The 14,029-nt window shown below is 38.7% G+C and overlaps 3 protein-coding genes across 4 annotated transcripts; 2 read left to right on the forward strand and 1 right to left on the reverse strand.

Moving 5' to 3' along the window:
* Positions 1–15: 15 nt before the first annotated feature.
* Positions 16–5,731, forward strand: rsrc2 (arginine/serine-rich coiled-coil 2). Its single transcript, XM_026343629.1, has 10 exons — positions 16–165; positions 1,172–1,316; positions 1,736–1,776; positions 3,007–3,170; positions 3,396–3,527; positions 3,622–3,738; positions 4,061–4,146; positions 4,235–4,497; positions 4,615–4,704; positions 4,801–5,731. The coding sequence occupies exons 1-10, from the start codon at positions 160–162 to the stop codon at positions 4,984–4,986; spliced, it is 1,230 nt and encodes a 409-aa protein (XP_026199414.1). The 5' UTR covers positions 16–159; the 3' UTR covers positions 4,987–5,731.
* Positions 5,732–5,831: 100 nt separating this feature from the next.
* On the reverse strand, positions 5,832–7,889 carry si:ch211-110p13.9 (uncharacterized protein LOC562347 homolog). Its single transcript, XM_026343631.1, has 4 exons — positions 7,593–7,889; positions 7,118–7,247; positions 6,894–7,027; positions 5,832–6,793 (listed from the first exon to the last, which is right to left on the reverse strand). Exons 1-4 carry the CDS (start codon positions 7,710–7,712, stop codon positions 6,056–6,058), a joined length of 1,122 nt encoding a protein of 373 aa, XP_026199416.1. The 5' UTR covers positions 7,713–7,889; the 3' UTR covers positions 5,832–6,055.
* Positions 7,890–8,856: 967 nt separating this feature from the next.
* zcchc8 (zinc finger, CCHC domain containing 8) lies at positions 8,857–13,689 on the forward strand. 2 transcript variants are annotated; one of them, XM_026342892.1, is made up of 14 exons: positions 8,857–9,056; positions 9,220–9,262; positions 9,350–9,424; positions 9,628–9,730; positions 9,843–9,920; positions 10,045–10,148; positions 10,360–10,425; positions 10,556–10,616; positions 10,702–10,838; positions 10,928–11,070; positions 11,159–11,274; positions 11,382–11,468; positions 11,923–12,043; positions 12,212–13,689. In XM_026342892.1, the coding sequence occupies exons 1-14, from the start codon at positions 8,882–8,884 to the stop codon at positions 13,342–13,344; spliced, it is 2,442 nt and encodes an 813-aa protein (XP_026198677.1). In that variant the 5' UTR covers positions 8,857–8,881; the 3' UTR covers positions 13,345–13,689. The 2 variants fall into 2 exon arrangements, with proteins under 2 accessions (XP_026198677.1, XP_026198678.1); XM_026342893.1 differs by having other exon boundaries at positions 8,858–9,082; positions 9,215–9,262.
* Positions 13,690–14,029: the final 340 nt, after the last annotated feature.

Consider the following 14,029-nt stretch of genomic DNA (forward strand, 5'->3'; position numbering starts at 1 on the left):
CAAGTCTGTCTCGCTGAATCTAGGGCTTTGAAGAGTCAAAACCTGGCAACCCAGGTCAACTTAGCAGACAACGACTGCTAGCATCTACCTAGCTATCCGTGTTCGTTTTCACAGTCAATAAAATAGCTGCAATACGTATACCCAGTACGTTTCTCAAATATGTCGGTAAGTACTGTTATGTTGCCATAACAAAGACACTATGCTCCAACATCTCAATAAGGTTACTATATGTATACAGTTTTATTCAGAATTGATTCTTTTCTAAAAAATGGCGGTTAGCGCTAGTTAGCTTAGCACTGGTGGACGTTTGAATAACGAACCAGGAATTTCGCTCATCTAGGTAGCATCTTGCTAAATGGCTAATCGGGATGTACACAGCTCACAGTCTCAAGAGTATGACACTTAAAATATAATGAATGGCTTCAAATTTCTAGTTAGCGTAAGTGGCCACAGCATCAATCAAAGCTTTATAATTATGGTAATTTGATATATATATATGTATATATAACGTTGTACTATTGATAGCACAACTCGAATCACATAACGTTAGCCTGCATCTTTCTGTAATGTTAATTTTATTGCATGAATCATAACTGGATGCTTAACCAAATTATACCAGAAATGCTCGATTTTACCATCAGATTGACCTCGGTTGACTAAACAAATGTAAATGACAAAATGTAGAGTCCATTGAAAAGTGCTCTGCCTGTACAGAAGGAAAGAAAACAATGAAATGAAGACCATTTGAATCCCGACTGTGGCCTACCTCCAGTAGGGGTCCTTAGGCAAGACCTGGTTACACTTACTCTGCCTGCCTTTGTACCTTGTACCTCACTTGTAAGTCGCTTTGGATAAAAGCATCTGCAAAATGACTAAATGTAAAATGCACAATGCAAACTTCACTTTGCTGTCAAGTGGGTCTTAAACAGTATGCAATTGAATGTGTTAAATACTTAAAAACCTGATAGATAGATAGATAGAGAGATATAAATTTACTGTCTATCTATCTATATATTTTAAGGTTTTCTAATGGGCAGTGAACTAGTGTTCAGAAGAAAAGTTGTAGACTGTATTTGGAAGTAAGTACAGCAGGGACATCATCGATTGAGCATTGAGTATACCTCAGTTCATTAGTTGGCTTCTGTTGCCTTTTCTCAAATCTTTATTTCAGGCAAGTGACACAGACTCTGTCGACTTGACCAGAACAGCCTCCCCAGTTCATCACAAGAAAAAACACAACATGGAGTCATCCAGATCACCTAGAACCTCCAAACACCACCATTCACGATCAAGGTCACGCTCCAGGGACAGAAAACGTTAGTATTCAGTTAAAGTACACATACAATCTTGAAATGATCAGTAGGGGCACAGCATAGTAATCTTTTCTTTGTTATACGCTGCTATTGTATCATCATCAGAGTTGTATTAGTTGAAAGAAACTAATATGTTTCTACCTCATAAAGTTACGGTATAATGTAAAACGACTGCCACTGGGCAAGTCTGCAGTATCATTGTCTTTTAGACAATATTTAATGTGTGAACAAGAGAGTTTTCAATTTGCAGCTGACACTACTAAAAAAAATTTGTCAACTACTGCCATAAAATATTATAGAATAGCTTTGCTAAAGCTGTACTTTTGTCAAATGTGCTCTTCCCAACCTGTTTTTTGTTCACAAGTTTGCTGAAAAGGCAATTTTTGTAATGTGTATTTGTATGTGTATTTAATTGTTTCCAGGTGACAGAAAATATAGACGGAGTCGCAGCAGGAGTAAAGAGGTAAATGATAAATTATTTTCTATGATTTAAAAACACATTTGATTTGATTTTGAAGGTCTTAAATTGTAGTCCTAGTTATAGGCTGAGGTGAGTATGATTTTCTTAGGTTTAGTACGTTACAAAACATTAACAAAAGTTAAGAACAATAAATACAGATGGGCTTACTCACATTGAAAGGGTCCTTTTATACCCTCTTTGTGCTGACATGTCTCAAAGGAAGTTTTCATCCTTGGATAAGTGTCATTAACTGTAACCATATTAAATGGTGAAGAGTAGACTTTTTCCTTTATTTTTTGTTAAATCCTGTGTGTAGATCACATGATAACATTTCTACAATAAATCATACTCAGCGTGCTAATGCACGAAGAGACTGAACAGAAGACCCTGCTGACATAGCAAAATAATATGTCTACTACTGGGACAGGTAACTATCTGCCATTCAAACTCCTATTTGTCTCTCACCATTAGTAGAAACATTGGAATTAACTCTTTCATCTCTTGCAGCTAGGGATGGGCATAATGTTTCAGTTAATCCAAATTGAATTTTATTTGTAATTATGTAATTTCATAGCTTGTGTAATTATGCTGTTTGGCCTGGCAAACTTATTTGTCTGTATGAAAAATAACAACTACTGGCCAAACTGTATCCACACGAGATTAACACAGTGCATCGCTGCACTAGGATTTTTTGACACAAGTTAGAGAATAAGCAAATGAAAACTAGAAATGTGCACATTTAATTAAGAAGGATTTTTCATATCAATTTAAGATTGTGTGTTGTATGATTTGGAAGACACAATTCAGATGCTGTTAAAAGGAAGTTGGATGCCCATCCCTACTTCTATCTTTCAGTGGGTTCAAGTTCAGCCTATTTAAGGAACAATCAATTGTTGATGTTTGCTGAACTGACAAACCAACCTAACGTTTTTCCTCAGAATGTGGTGATAAGGTTTGCATGCACTCAGACAAACAATGTGAGAAGTTCCCAATATATTTTTAGTTTCTTTCATTCCTATAATTACGCTATAATCTGCAGTCAAATTCGAAATGCCCACACATATGCAGTCATGTTCTAAGAATGGCGTTCTGTAAATATCATGTAAGTGGATTTAAAATGACAAGGTTTTTTCAACTTGTCATATTTTATTACATACTCTCTGCTCTAAGCCATTGTACTAACTCTTTTTGTTGCACTATTTTCCTGAAAGAGACAACTTCTTCTTAAAACAGGCACGAAAGAGAGACTCTGAGAAGCCATCAAAGTCGCACAAAAAAACAGACGAGCAGCAAGAGCAAGAGGGACTTTCAGCAGAGAATGGAGAGGAGCGGTCCCGACGCAAACACAGAAGGTCCTCCAAGGGCAGAAGCTTGTCCAGGTCACACTCACGGGAGAGGTGTGTCTGCTTGATTGTTTAATGACAGAAGAAAAGTTGTTGTTAAGGGGTATAGTTTCTATTTTCATTTTGGAGTTGACTGTGACGCTTAGGTTAGACCATGTCTTATACAACTTATCATCTATTCGTAACATTTCACAAGTATAACATAATGGTTGCACTTTGGTAAATAACAATAATTTTGCTGATTCATATTGATGTTGATATTGACTTTGTTACTTTCAGGCGGCATCACAGCAGGAGCAGGGAGAAACGGCGATCGCGATCACACAGCCGGGACAGGAAGAAGAAGGCTCGGTCTCGCTCAGGTTCAAGGACCAAACACCGTCACCATAGCAGAAGTCGTAGTAAGAGCAGGTGAGATACATTGAAATAAGAGAATTTCTTGTGGCAATTAAGTGAACTTTTCCCCAGGATGCTCACAGAATTATTTTGGATGTTCCACCACAAGGGAGCGAAAGAAAAGGAATGAAAAAGTGCGCAGAAGAAGTAGAAGCAGGTCTGCTAATCCACCCGTCTTCAGAGGCAGAAACACAGCTATGGATGCACAAGAGGCTCTCGCCAGAAGGTAAAGCAACATCTTTCCAGGGCAATATTAGATGTTCTTACTGCATCTGGGTACCTGTGGCTACAGACCTTTTTTTTTTTAATAGACTTTTATTTACAAACCAAAAATTACATTTTACATTCTCAAAGTCCTCCCCAACAATTCAACAACTCTTTGTATTGTAGTGTTTTAAGCCGTGATTTATTTAGATTTTATTTTTCACTTTTAAATACACTGCATTGTGTACCATTGTGTGTGTGTGTGTGTGTGTGTGTGTGTGTGTGTGTGTGACTACTTTTTTCAACCTGCTAAGTAAAAAGATCTTCACTATTATTCTTTGTAGGCTTGAGCGAGCCAAGAAACTACAAGAACAGAAAGAGAAGGAAATGTTTGATAAACAACAGCAGCAACAGCAGGAGATAGCTGCAGGTCAGATATGGCTATTGTGCCACGTTTAAAACCCTGATCATTTAGTCAAGATTAATTTACTCAAGTTTATCTCGGTGTTTTTTTCCAGTGACTGTCCCTATTGCAGCAGCCGCTGCAGCTGCAGCAGCCGCTTCAAACCCTGCCCTCAATGTGGCTGCCCTCCTGGCCTCTGGGACGCAGGTTACGCCTCAGATTGCTATGGCAGCACAGATGGCAGCCCTTCAAGCAAAAACACTGGCAGAGACTGGTATTGCTGTGCCCAGCTATTATAACCCTTCTGCAGTAAATCCCATGAAGTTCGCAGAACAGGAGAAAAAGAGAAAAAAGCTGTGGCAAGGAAAGAAGGAAGGGGTAAGATTTAATTTTGTTGTTATCTTATTTATACACTAACAAATATGTACATTACTGATAAATATGTACAATACGTGTATATATTTATCATTACTTACTGCTTATCACATTTTTAAGGACAAGTCACAGACAGCAGAGCTGTGGGAGAAGCTAAACTTTGGAAACAAGGACCAAAATGTTAAATTCCGCAAACTAATGGGTATTAAAGTAAGTATTTGTTGCCGTAATTAACCATAACTTTGAGCTCTCAGCCTATTACTTCACAGACCTAAACTGTGACTTAAACTTACGCTGTCTCTACAGGGAGACGATGAGGCCGAAGTTTCTAAACCACTTAATGATGATGGCTTGAAGACTCTTCAAAAGCAGGAGGAGATGTTTAGGAACCTTGATGTTCAGTATGAGATGGCTCGCTCTCAGACGCACACCCAGAGGGGAATGGGCCTTGGCTTCTCTTCCTCATTCTCACGTGGAATGGATTCTATCTAGTGCCAAACCTTACTGTAACTGCCACTCATTGGATCGTATAGGACTACCAGTTCATCGCTAGCCCCCGAAGCTTGCATGGATGTTGCTCTGAATCTGTAATTTATTTATAGACATACATCTCACATATTGGAACGCTATAATGTAAATAGCCAGATGCTGAGTTTGTCTCAGTGTTTATTAATCTGTACATCTTTGAAAAAGAAAGCATCAGTTTGACTGGCTGGTGCTGGTTATAATTATATATTTGTTTTGGATAATGTGGTAGCTTTCTTTCTTTCTTTTTTTTTTTAACAAATCATATATATATATACACACATGTGACTGTTTCAACATAAAGTGAATATAATGTGGTTCAAGTGAACACTGTTTACATTCATATAGCACAGTGGTCTTCAGGCCCCCCTGTCTTGCTTATTTTCCAGCTATCTCTACAATAACCACTGCTGATTAGTTAGAAGCTTGAAGAGACACCTGATGCAGGTAATCAACATTGAGTGGGGCAGGGATAGGTGGAAAACAGGCAGGGCACGGGGGGCAAATTTGGGAATCACTGACAAAGCAAAAGGCATCTGAAGTCAATGTAGCATTATTCAGAATGCTTTAGTTTCATTTATCCTGATTGGGGAAAAACAAAACAGTGTGTTGGAATACATATTGTCTTCAAGATAGCCATGGCTCGAGATGGACTAGAGAGAGGTAATCGCATATTTAAAATGTTCTTTGAATAAAGTAGTTTTGTGTTGAATGAGTTTTTTTCCATACATTACTTGCATGTTATTGTAGGTCATTACAGTTCATAATACTGCTGGTGTTTTGAGGGGTGGGAGGGTAAGGATGAAATTAGTATATCAAAATAAGTTTCTAACACATTTGTAAAACAATGACACAAAATAATGTTGGCAATCTGTTTTTATTGAAAGTTGGTCAAAAGTAAAGAATTGTCACTCAGCTCTAAATGTCATCAAATCTAACCGCAAATAGTATGAGCAACAGAATACAAAATACAGCTTTATTCATAGAATACTTAAAGATGAGTTTATGTTCAGGTCTTTTGAAACCTACATGGAGCTTACTTGCATATGAGACTGGAGTACAGCACGTGAGCCACACCAGTAATGAGGTTGTGGTTTGCAAACTCGAGGATAAGGAGGAGGATTGGGTATTCACTGTGTCTCTTTTCCAGTGCAGACTCTTCACTTAAGCCCATCCAGTGAAGCAGCAGTTTTTGCATGGCTTCAGGGAAAAGTTCTGTGGCTAGTTCCTCAGCAGGTGGCAAGTCGCTTATTTGCTCAATATGCTGAACTTTGAAGTCCTCCACTTTTTGGCTGATGCAGCTGTTTGCTGCATGGAACTGTTGGCCAAGCCAGCGCCCTATACAACTAAGCAGGGAACTTGAATACACAGAGCCCCATTCTTTAGCCTTTAGCAGGGCTAACACAGTTTCAGTCACATGTTTTTCTTCTAGACATCCATTCATGTATTGATCAATGCTCTCCAGAAGCAACAAAACAGTTTCCAGCTGATCAGTGTAGCTTAGAGTCTCAGAGGAGAGTTTGTCAGCTAGGCTGTGCAGTTTCTGTCTCACAACGAGTTTGCTCTGCTCAGTTTGGGAGCTCTGCTTAGGAAAAGAACAATAATCGTGATCTGCCGATGCCTCACCTGTGTCAACCTGGCAATGCTGAGGTTGTGACATGTCATTTCTTAATTGTGTATCACACACTGTGTTGGGTGCCGAGAGGTCGAGGTTCTCACTGAGGCTGTAACTCATTTTCAGAGGGCTGTCACTTATCTGTGATTTCCAAACATCCTGCAAAGCAAAAACAATATTTGACAATATATACGGAGGTATATATGTGAAACAAAGCAACAATAGCTTGAGGACACATGCATAATGTGAACAACTGTACCTGGAAGCTCTCTAGAACAGCCAGCTGGTCTTGCTTACTGTACATTTCAAAGGCTACACGGAAAAGTCCTTGAACACTGTAGAACCACAGGCTGTTATTTGTAGTAGGTACCTTCAACCCCTGGAACCTGAATGCTGCAACCAAAGTGGTATAAACATTGTTTTATAGTGAGTTAGAGTGTTATGTGTCTGTAAGTATGTCTATTTTCTCCTGTACAGTTTTACCTGAGGAAAAATGTATTTTTGTGGCCAGTCCTTTTTTGGCAAACTTGGCATGGTATCGGGGATGGTTCTCTGTTCGGATATCAGTGTTGGAGAAGACATCAGCTCCCAAATAGAGAGGAACCACTGGACCCTGCAACACAGACACATGATGTGATGACAGCACTGAGATACAGAGAACAACTAAAACTGGAAACTGACAGGACTTAGATAGATTTATGTACGAAGCAGTGCTTTCTATTTTATTGTTTGTTTGTGTGTATTAAAATGTCAAACATGTAGTTTTGAATCCATACACCACACTGAGTCAAAATATTAAGTTTAACAATCATTGTTTACACATCTACTTTGTTTTTGGCCAGTACCGCAGAGGTTAGGGAGAGTTACACAAATCGTTGTTGCAGCAAAAGCGAAGAACATCTCTGAGTCCATACCATCTACTGAATATACAGGTTATACACAAACACTTGACATTTACCTCGTCAGGACACAGTGTCAGTCTGAACGACGTCAAATTCACCATGTAAATTAAGCGAATTTTCCGTGATCCCCCGTCCCATTGCGGCAAAGTTAGGTGGACGGTTGGGCAACTTGACATTGTTGGAAGCAACTGCAACTTCGCATCCAGCCACAATTGTGTCTTTTCTTGCAGAAAGATCGATTTTGTGAGAAGTCGCGTTAACTAAATTAAAGAAGTGAAGCGGCAACAACAAGACAGGTTCAGCCTAACAGAAATGTTGGTGCATTTAAAGCCCTCGACGTTGTCTTACAGGCTAAAGGGTAAAACGGACTGATGACACATGGTGAACTTACTCTCTGCGTTGAGTGTTAAAACTAGTGCTCTGTTATCAAGAAATGTACTTGAAATGGTCAAAAATAAAAGTGTTCAATGTAGAAACGCGTCCCATGGGATTGCTATACTTCAGTTCATTAGATTATTGTTACCATATAAACAGCTGACCAACAAGTTTCTGATGTACTGTGGTTGGTTGAGTTAATTTTTGACAAATTTATATTAAGTACTAACAATGGATTAATCCACTGCTTATCTTCTCAAATAATTCATTCACTTTATTATTTGGTTTGTGAGATTACAGACTTTTTGACAGTGTTTGTATTCAGTCCCACTATAAGGTCAAACTTAACCACAAAGTAAATTGTCACATTTAAGAATTGGGAACCCTTAAAACTTAAACATTTATCTGTGATTCAGCTAATAAATTAGTTCGCTCTACTTATCCCCTTTTTATTTACTTATAAAATATATCATGTGCTCTTTATGCAAACACAAGCTTATCTGAAAGGTAGCTAGTAACTATATCCATGAGATACTGTAACTGTAGTGAAATCAAAAGTTTATATGCCCTGAAATCGAGTCCCAACAAAATAATCTACTGAAGTAACAGTAAGGAATATGAGTAGATATTAAATAAATACATACAGAACAGTAAATACATGAGTAAATGTAAATCAAAAGCAGTCTGCAGCAATATTTGCTATTATCTGCTGCATGGCCTTCTTCCTAATGGTAGGTTTATGGGTAACCTATAATACGTGTTTTTGTCTTATCTCCTGTTTAATTTTCTACAATGATTTCCAAGATGCCCCCTTGTAAGATGAAACCTGTAATGCATCACTGAGGGTGTAATAACCCGCTGTCAGCCATGTTTCGGTCTATTGCCACGTGACACGACGAGAGCCAATGAATGTGAAGCGGAGTCACTTTGACCTGTGAACTCCCGTCATGCACCACAGAGCTGTGTAAAAATGGCTGAAGTTGATTTCGGGGATAGTGAGCTCTTTCAGCAGCTAGAAGACTCCGCACCGTCGGTTCCGAAGCATATTCGCTTCACAGACGATGAGGAGGACCAGGAGGAGACGAGCCAGCTTCGGAGCAGGCTGGAGGAGTGCGATGACTATATTCAGAGACTCGTTGAGGAGAATATCCTTGTGTCAGCTACGCTCTGTGTATGCTAACATTGTTGATGTAGCGCTAGCTACCATCTGCTATCAATGTGAGCCTCCTGTCTCACCAAAACAGAAAATGCAAACACTAAAATTGTCTGTTGATGCTTTTCTGTTTATTTCCTTAACATTTAGACCACATAAAAGTTTACGAAGGAAACTGAACATTGTAACACGACCAAGGTAATGAACGGACACTTCAGCACTACAAATAAAACGAAACTGTTACACACACAGTAACACAAAGCTAATTGTCATCTAACCCAACAGCGGCATCACAATTGAAGATGTCAACATCGACGGACCGCTTCTTCAAATCCTTTTTACAAACAACATTATTTCAAAGTAAGCAATCTTTACATTACAATTATCTGGGTTGTCGAGTTGAGGTATTAATGGTTAGAAAATACATGTAGATTTTAGTAGCAGTTTCAGAACACTTGTTTCAATTTCCACATTGTGTGTACCTCACCATTAATGACAATACTTTTAGTATGGTGATAGATGTCTGATAGAGCAAAAAGAAATAATACATTTCTCCTCATTAGGCAGTGTCGCCAAGAAATTGAAGATTGCATTCGTGGTGTGATTTTGAAGCACCAGAAACCAGATCATGAAAAGAAAAAAACCTCCTTTCACATGAAACCTCAGGTACTTATCTACTGTGTATGGTGTTTTATGATTAATACAGTCTACTTTTGCCCCCCCTCAAAAAAAAACAAACAAACAAAAAAAAAAAAAACATTTTCTACTCTTTATAAAGCATTCAGTTTTGGCTATGGAGGAAGATCCACAGAAGACGTCTTCCAGTAGTGTAAGAACTACAACAGAAGCCTTTAAAGTGAGTGTTTAATGATGCTTTTCTGTGGCTTCTGTAATGCACAATTTCTTTCTGCATGTAGAATATTCTTTTATATTTTAAATAATCGACATCCTACATAAGATAAATTACTTTTCTGTTTTAGGTGGTCGGAAGTGTCTTATATTTTACTGCTTTCAGTGTTGATAAACTTGGACAGCCTCTGATCAATGAAAATCCCCAGCTGACAGATGGATGGGATGTACCAACGTATCTTTAAAATGGAAAAAATGAACACTCAGCACATTTTGTCAGATCATTTGTTCACTACATGTGATTTTGTCAAGCGAAAAGAAAATACATGTTTGTTAAAACATGTCTTGATATTTAATCATATGTACGGAAGTAGTCAAGATATACAGTAGTAACATTCTACTATTGTGACAATAAATGCAGTATAACTTCCTGAATTGTTGCAAAGCTATCACCAGGTTTTCAACCAAGTCATTGGAACAGATGGACTGGAAATAGAAATGAAAGACAAAAGGTAGAGATTAATAGAAGATTGATGTGGTTTCCACACTATTCCACTATTTAAAACCATTCTGCTAATAGTTACGTGTACTTATATTGCTATATAATGAATTAATTAATCATCAATGTATCATATATTGTAGGCCCAAGTCTATGTGTTTCAACTGTGGTGCCAGTAGTCATCAGCTGAGAGACTGTCCCAAGGTAAGAATAATGATTAAATAATATGACTTGAGAGTCAGAACTTGATTTACTTCTTTTAATCATTGTTCCTCCTCCTCCTCCCTAGCCTAAAGACATGGCTGCAATTAGCGAGAGAAGAAAGGAGTTCAATCAGAACAACAACCAGGCGATGCAGAGTAACCAGCGATACCATGCTGATGAAGTGGAGGAGCGGTTTGCTAAATACAAGCCTGGAGTCATGAGGCAAGATTGTTTTCTACTTATTTGCAGCCAGTATCTAAAAGTAAAAATAGTTCTATATCATTTTAATTTGTTTTTGTGCTTTTAAATAGTGAGGAGCTGTTAACAGCACTGGGAGTTGATGGCAACACCCTCCCACCTCTGATTTATCGAATGAGGCAGCTAGGCTACCCGCCAGGTTGGCTCAAAGAGGCAGAGATGGAAAACTCTGGTTTAACACTATATGATGGAAATGGTATGTTTTTAGATGTAATTAAAAACAGTTTTCATTTAAAGTAAACAAACGGTTGGGCTGAATCTAAATCTCTTTTTCTGTTTTGTAGCTTCAAATGATGGGAATATAACAGAAAATCGCAATTCGCAAAACATCTCTTATGATGTTACAAAACTGGTAGACTTCCCAGGCTTTAATGTTCCTGCACCACACAAAATGAAAGATGTAAGACATACAGTACCATCTTTTGTGACAGTGCACTTTTCAATGTTATGATGCCAGAACATTTTACAATAGTTGCAATTCTCACAATTTTTTTTCCTGACTTCCAGGAGTTCATGCAGTATAGTTCGATTCCAATGCAGAGCAACCACATGAAGCAAAACTATGCATTGTATTTGTCCAACAACTTTTCTACGGTAATGTTCTTGTTTCTTCCTAAAACTTGTTGGCCACACCTGATTTCCTCTAGCAACTTTCTCTTTGACAACATGGCACAGTTTTAAGCAGACTTTATGGATATTACGTGTATTTCTTAAATGCACATCTGGTTCTATGTGTCGAGTTTGTACTCATTTACCACGATTCCACTGTGCTTTAAATGACAGATTCTTATTGAAAGCTATTCAATCACTGTTAAACAAGAATTGTAGTATTTTTTATAAATTCAGAGTTGGTATTTCAGATGCTGTTGTCTTTTTAAGATACGAGTTATATTCCTCCAAATTCTATGATTATTTGAATGAGTGTAGCTTCATAGCTAGAGGTGAATTTTCATAAGGTAAAGAAAAATAAATTATAGTTTCAGCCCTGTGATCATCCCCATCTTTATTAATTATTCATAACCCCAAATACTGTCATGTCCTTCTTCAGCCTGACACCACCTGCAACAAGAGACGGCATGAATCTGATTCTTCTCCACAGCTGAGGAAAAGGTCACGGGTCAGTCCTGATCGTAACTCTGAGAGAAGTTCGGATATGGATATTGAATCAGGTAACTGTTCATCTTTTTTGGCATGTTTGAAAAAGTGGATGTTTTATCTCTTAACATAGCTAATAGAATAACAGTATCAGTTGTTTGGCATAATAGTACTTTCAGCTGCCTCTTTGTTTGGAACCTGTCACTTTTAAATCTCTGTGTGACCTTTATGTCTTCCCTTAGACCCAGGAACACCTTACCATAGTTATGGCCTCACCGACTTCCAGTTCCAACCACCACTGCCTCCTGGCTCTCCTTGCTTCAGTTCACCTCCTCCTTTACCCCAGGGCACTCCTCCTGCTACACCCACTCCTCCACCTCTTCCTAAAGGTACACCTCCGCCCACACCCACTAATGGCTCTCCAGCTCTGCAAGGGCGTAATTGGGTGGTAGTTGATGAGACTGTGGAGGGAACAGAAGATGACCTCACACTGGAGGAACTAGAAGAACAGCAGAGACTCATCTGGGCAGCTTTAGAAAATGCTGACACTGCCACTAATAGTGACTGTGAGACACCTGCAATGGGAACCAGTTCACCAAGTGTATCCACACCTGTGCATGTAGACACAGAAACAGAAGAAAGTGAAGAACCAATGGACACAGTGAGTCCTGCAAACACCAATAGCAGTGAAAATAAAAGGGAACTGGACATTCAAGAAATTTGCTCTCAGAGCCCTGGACCGATCAAAGTTGAGGAGGACAGCCCCCAAAGCCCAGAACCAGTAGAAGCCCAAGTTGACAAACCTCACAGTCCTGATCCACTCAGATCTCATGACGACAGTCCACAAAGTCCGGTCAGATCCCAAGAGGACACTCCACAAAGTCCCGTTCCTGCCAGATCCCAAGAGGACACTCCACAAAGTCCTGGTCCTGTCAGATCTCACGAGGACACTCCACAAAGTCCTGGTCCTGTCAGATCTCACGAGGACACTCCACAAAGTCCTGGTCCTGTCGGATCTCACGAGGACACTCCACAAAGTCCTGGTCCTGTCAGATCTCACGAGGACACTCCACAAAGTCCTGGTCCTGTCAGATCTCACGAGGACACTCCACAAAGTCCTGGTCCAGTCAAATCCAATGATGACAGCCCACAGAGCCCTGATCCAAATGTCTCTAATGGGGAGGCTGGAGATTGTGCTTCTCCTAATCATGTTGATAAGATAACAGCTGTTCCTCATCGGAGCAAGTTTGCAGCTGGCATTGTTCCATTTGAAGATACACCAGAATTCACTGAAGTTGCTGAAGCTACAGGAACCTATCTTAGGATCAGAGACTTACTGAAATGTTCCCCTCGAAATTTGGCAAAGAAAAAATAAACATTAGACACTGTCTTCATTTGGAAAACACATTTTTAAAGCATTTTCATCACCATTCTATCAACCATGTTTTTTTAAAGGTTTATTTTATACAAAGTTGAATACTGTAAATAGAATGGATTTATAAACATATATTGAGGGAGGGATATTGACAGATGCTGGAATGTTAATGGTTTGTAGACTCTAATCAGTTTTCACCAGTCTTGAATTTTTGTAGCAGTATTCGTACTTGGGCTGTTTATTTTATTGTAAAATGGTCATTTCCTGAGATGTAAGACTTTCGATGCTTTTTGTATTTTTGTTCCGCTTTATTTGCGCTAAAACAATTAAGTCAATCTGCTTGTATTTGTGTCATTCCTTTATTTTGCCTGGCAACTATACATGTCATGTGGGTCTCATTGTGTTTGCTGTATGTTGATGGCACAGAACAAGTTGAACACCTGTTGCTTTAATAACTTCACTTAATGAATTTGATGACTTTCAAATGAAATGGCATGTATTTAAAAAACAAAAAAATGCCTTGCAACTCTTTTTTGTTCTCACCTTATCAGAAAGCTTGGCCTATATATTTTCTATACTATTCATAAAATTGATATACACTGTCTGGTCACTTTGTTAGGTAGACCTGTACAATCTTGCGCAAGCCAAAAGATTTCAAAACATTAGTATAACAATGATTTTACAT

This window comes from Anabas testudineus, chromosome 9, assembly GCF_900324465.2.
Source record: "Anabas testudineus chromosome 9, fAnaTes1.2, whole genome shotgun sequence".
In the NCBI taxonomy this organism is placed as follows: Eukaryota; Metazoa; Chordata; class Actinopteri; order Anabantiformes; family Anabantidae; genus Anabas; species Anabas testudineus.

What these genes read in the sequence shown, in the direction of transcription:
- rsrc2 (XM_026343629.1), top strand. An exon ending in ACGCTCCAGGGACAGAAAAC is followed by an intron (nt 1,317 to 1,735) that starts GTTAGTATTCAG and finishes AATTGTTTCCAG; the next exon opens with GTGACAGAAAATATAGACGG. An exon ending in GTCGCAGCAGGAGTAAAGAG is followed by an intron (nt 1,777 to 3,006) that starts GTAAATGATAAA and finishes TTCTTAAAACAG; the next exon opens with GCACGAAAGAGAGACTCTGA.
- si:ch211-110p13.9 (XM_026343631.1), bottom strand. Translation starts at nt 7,712, where the DNA reads ATGTCAAGTTGCCCAACCGTCCACCTAACTTTGCCGCAATGGGACGGG. An exon ending in TGACACTGTGTCCTGACGAG is followed by an intron (nt 7,248 to 7,592) that starts GTAAATGTCAAG and finishes TCTGTGTTGCAG; the next exon opens with GGTCCAGTGGTTCCTCTCTA. An exon ending in CTGTTCTAGAGAGCTTCCAG is followed by an intron (nt 6,794 to 6,893) that starts GTACAGTTGTTC and finishes TTTGCTTTGCAG; the next exon opens with GATGTTTGGAAATCACAGAT.
- zcchc8 (XM_026342892.1), top strand. Translation starts at nt 8,882, where the DNA reads ATGGCTGAAGTTGATTTCGGGGATAGTGAGCTCTTTCAGCAGCTAGAA. An exon ending in ATAGAAATGAAAGACAAAAG is followed by an intron (nt 10,426 to 10,555) that starts GTAGAGATTAAT and finishes CATATATTGTAG; the next exon opens with GCCCAAGTCTATGTGTTTCA. An exon ending in AGCTGAGAGACTGTCCCAAG is followed by an intron (nt 10,617 to 10,701) that starts GTAAGAATAATG and finishes CCTCCTCCCTAG; the next exon opens with CCTAAAGACATGGCTGCAAT.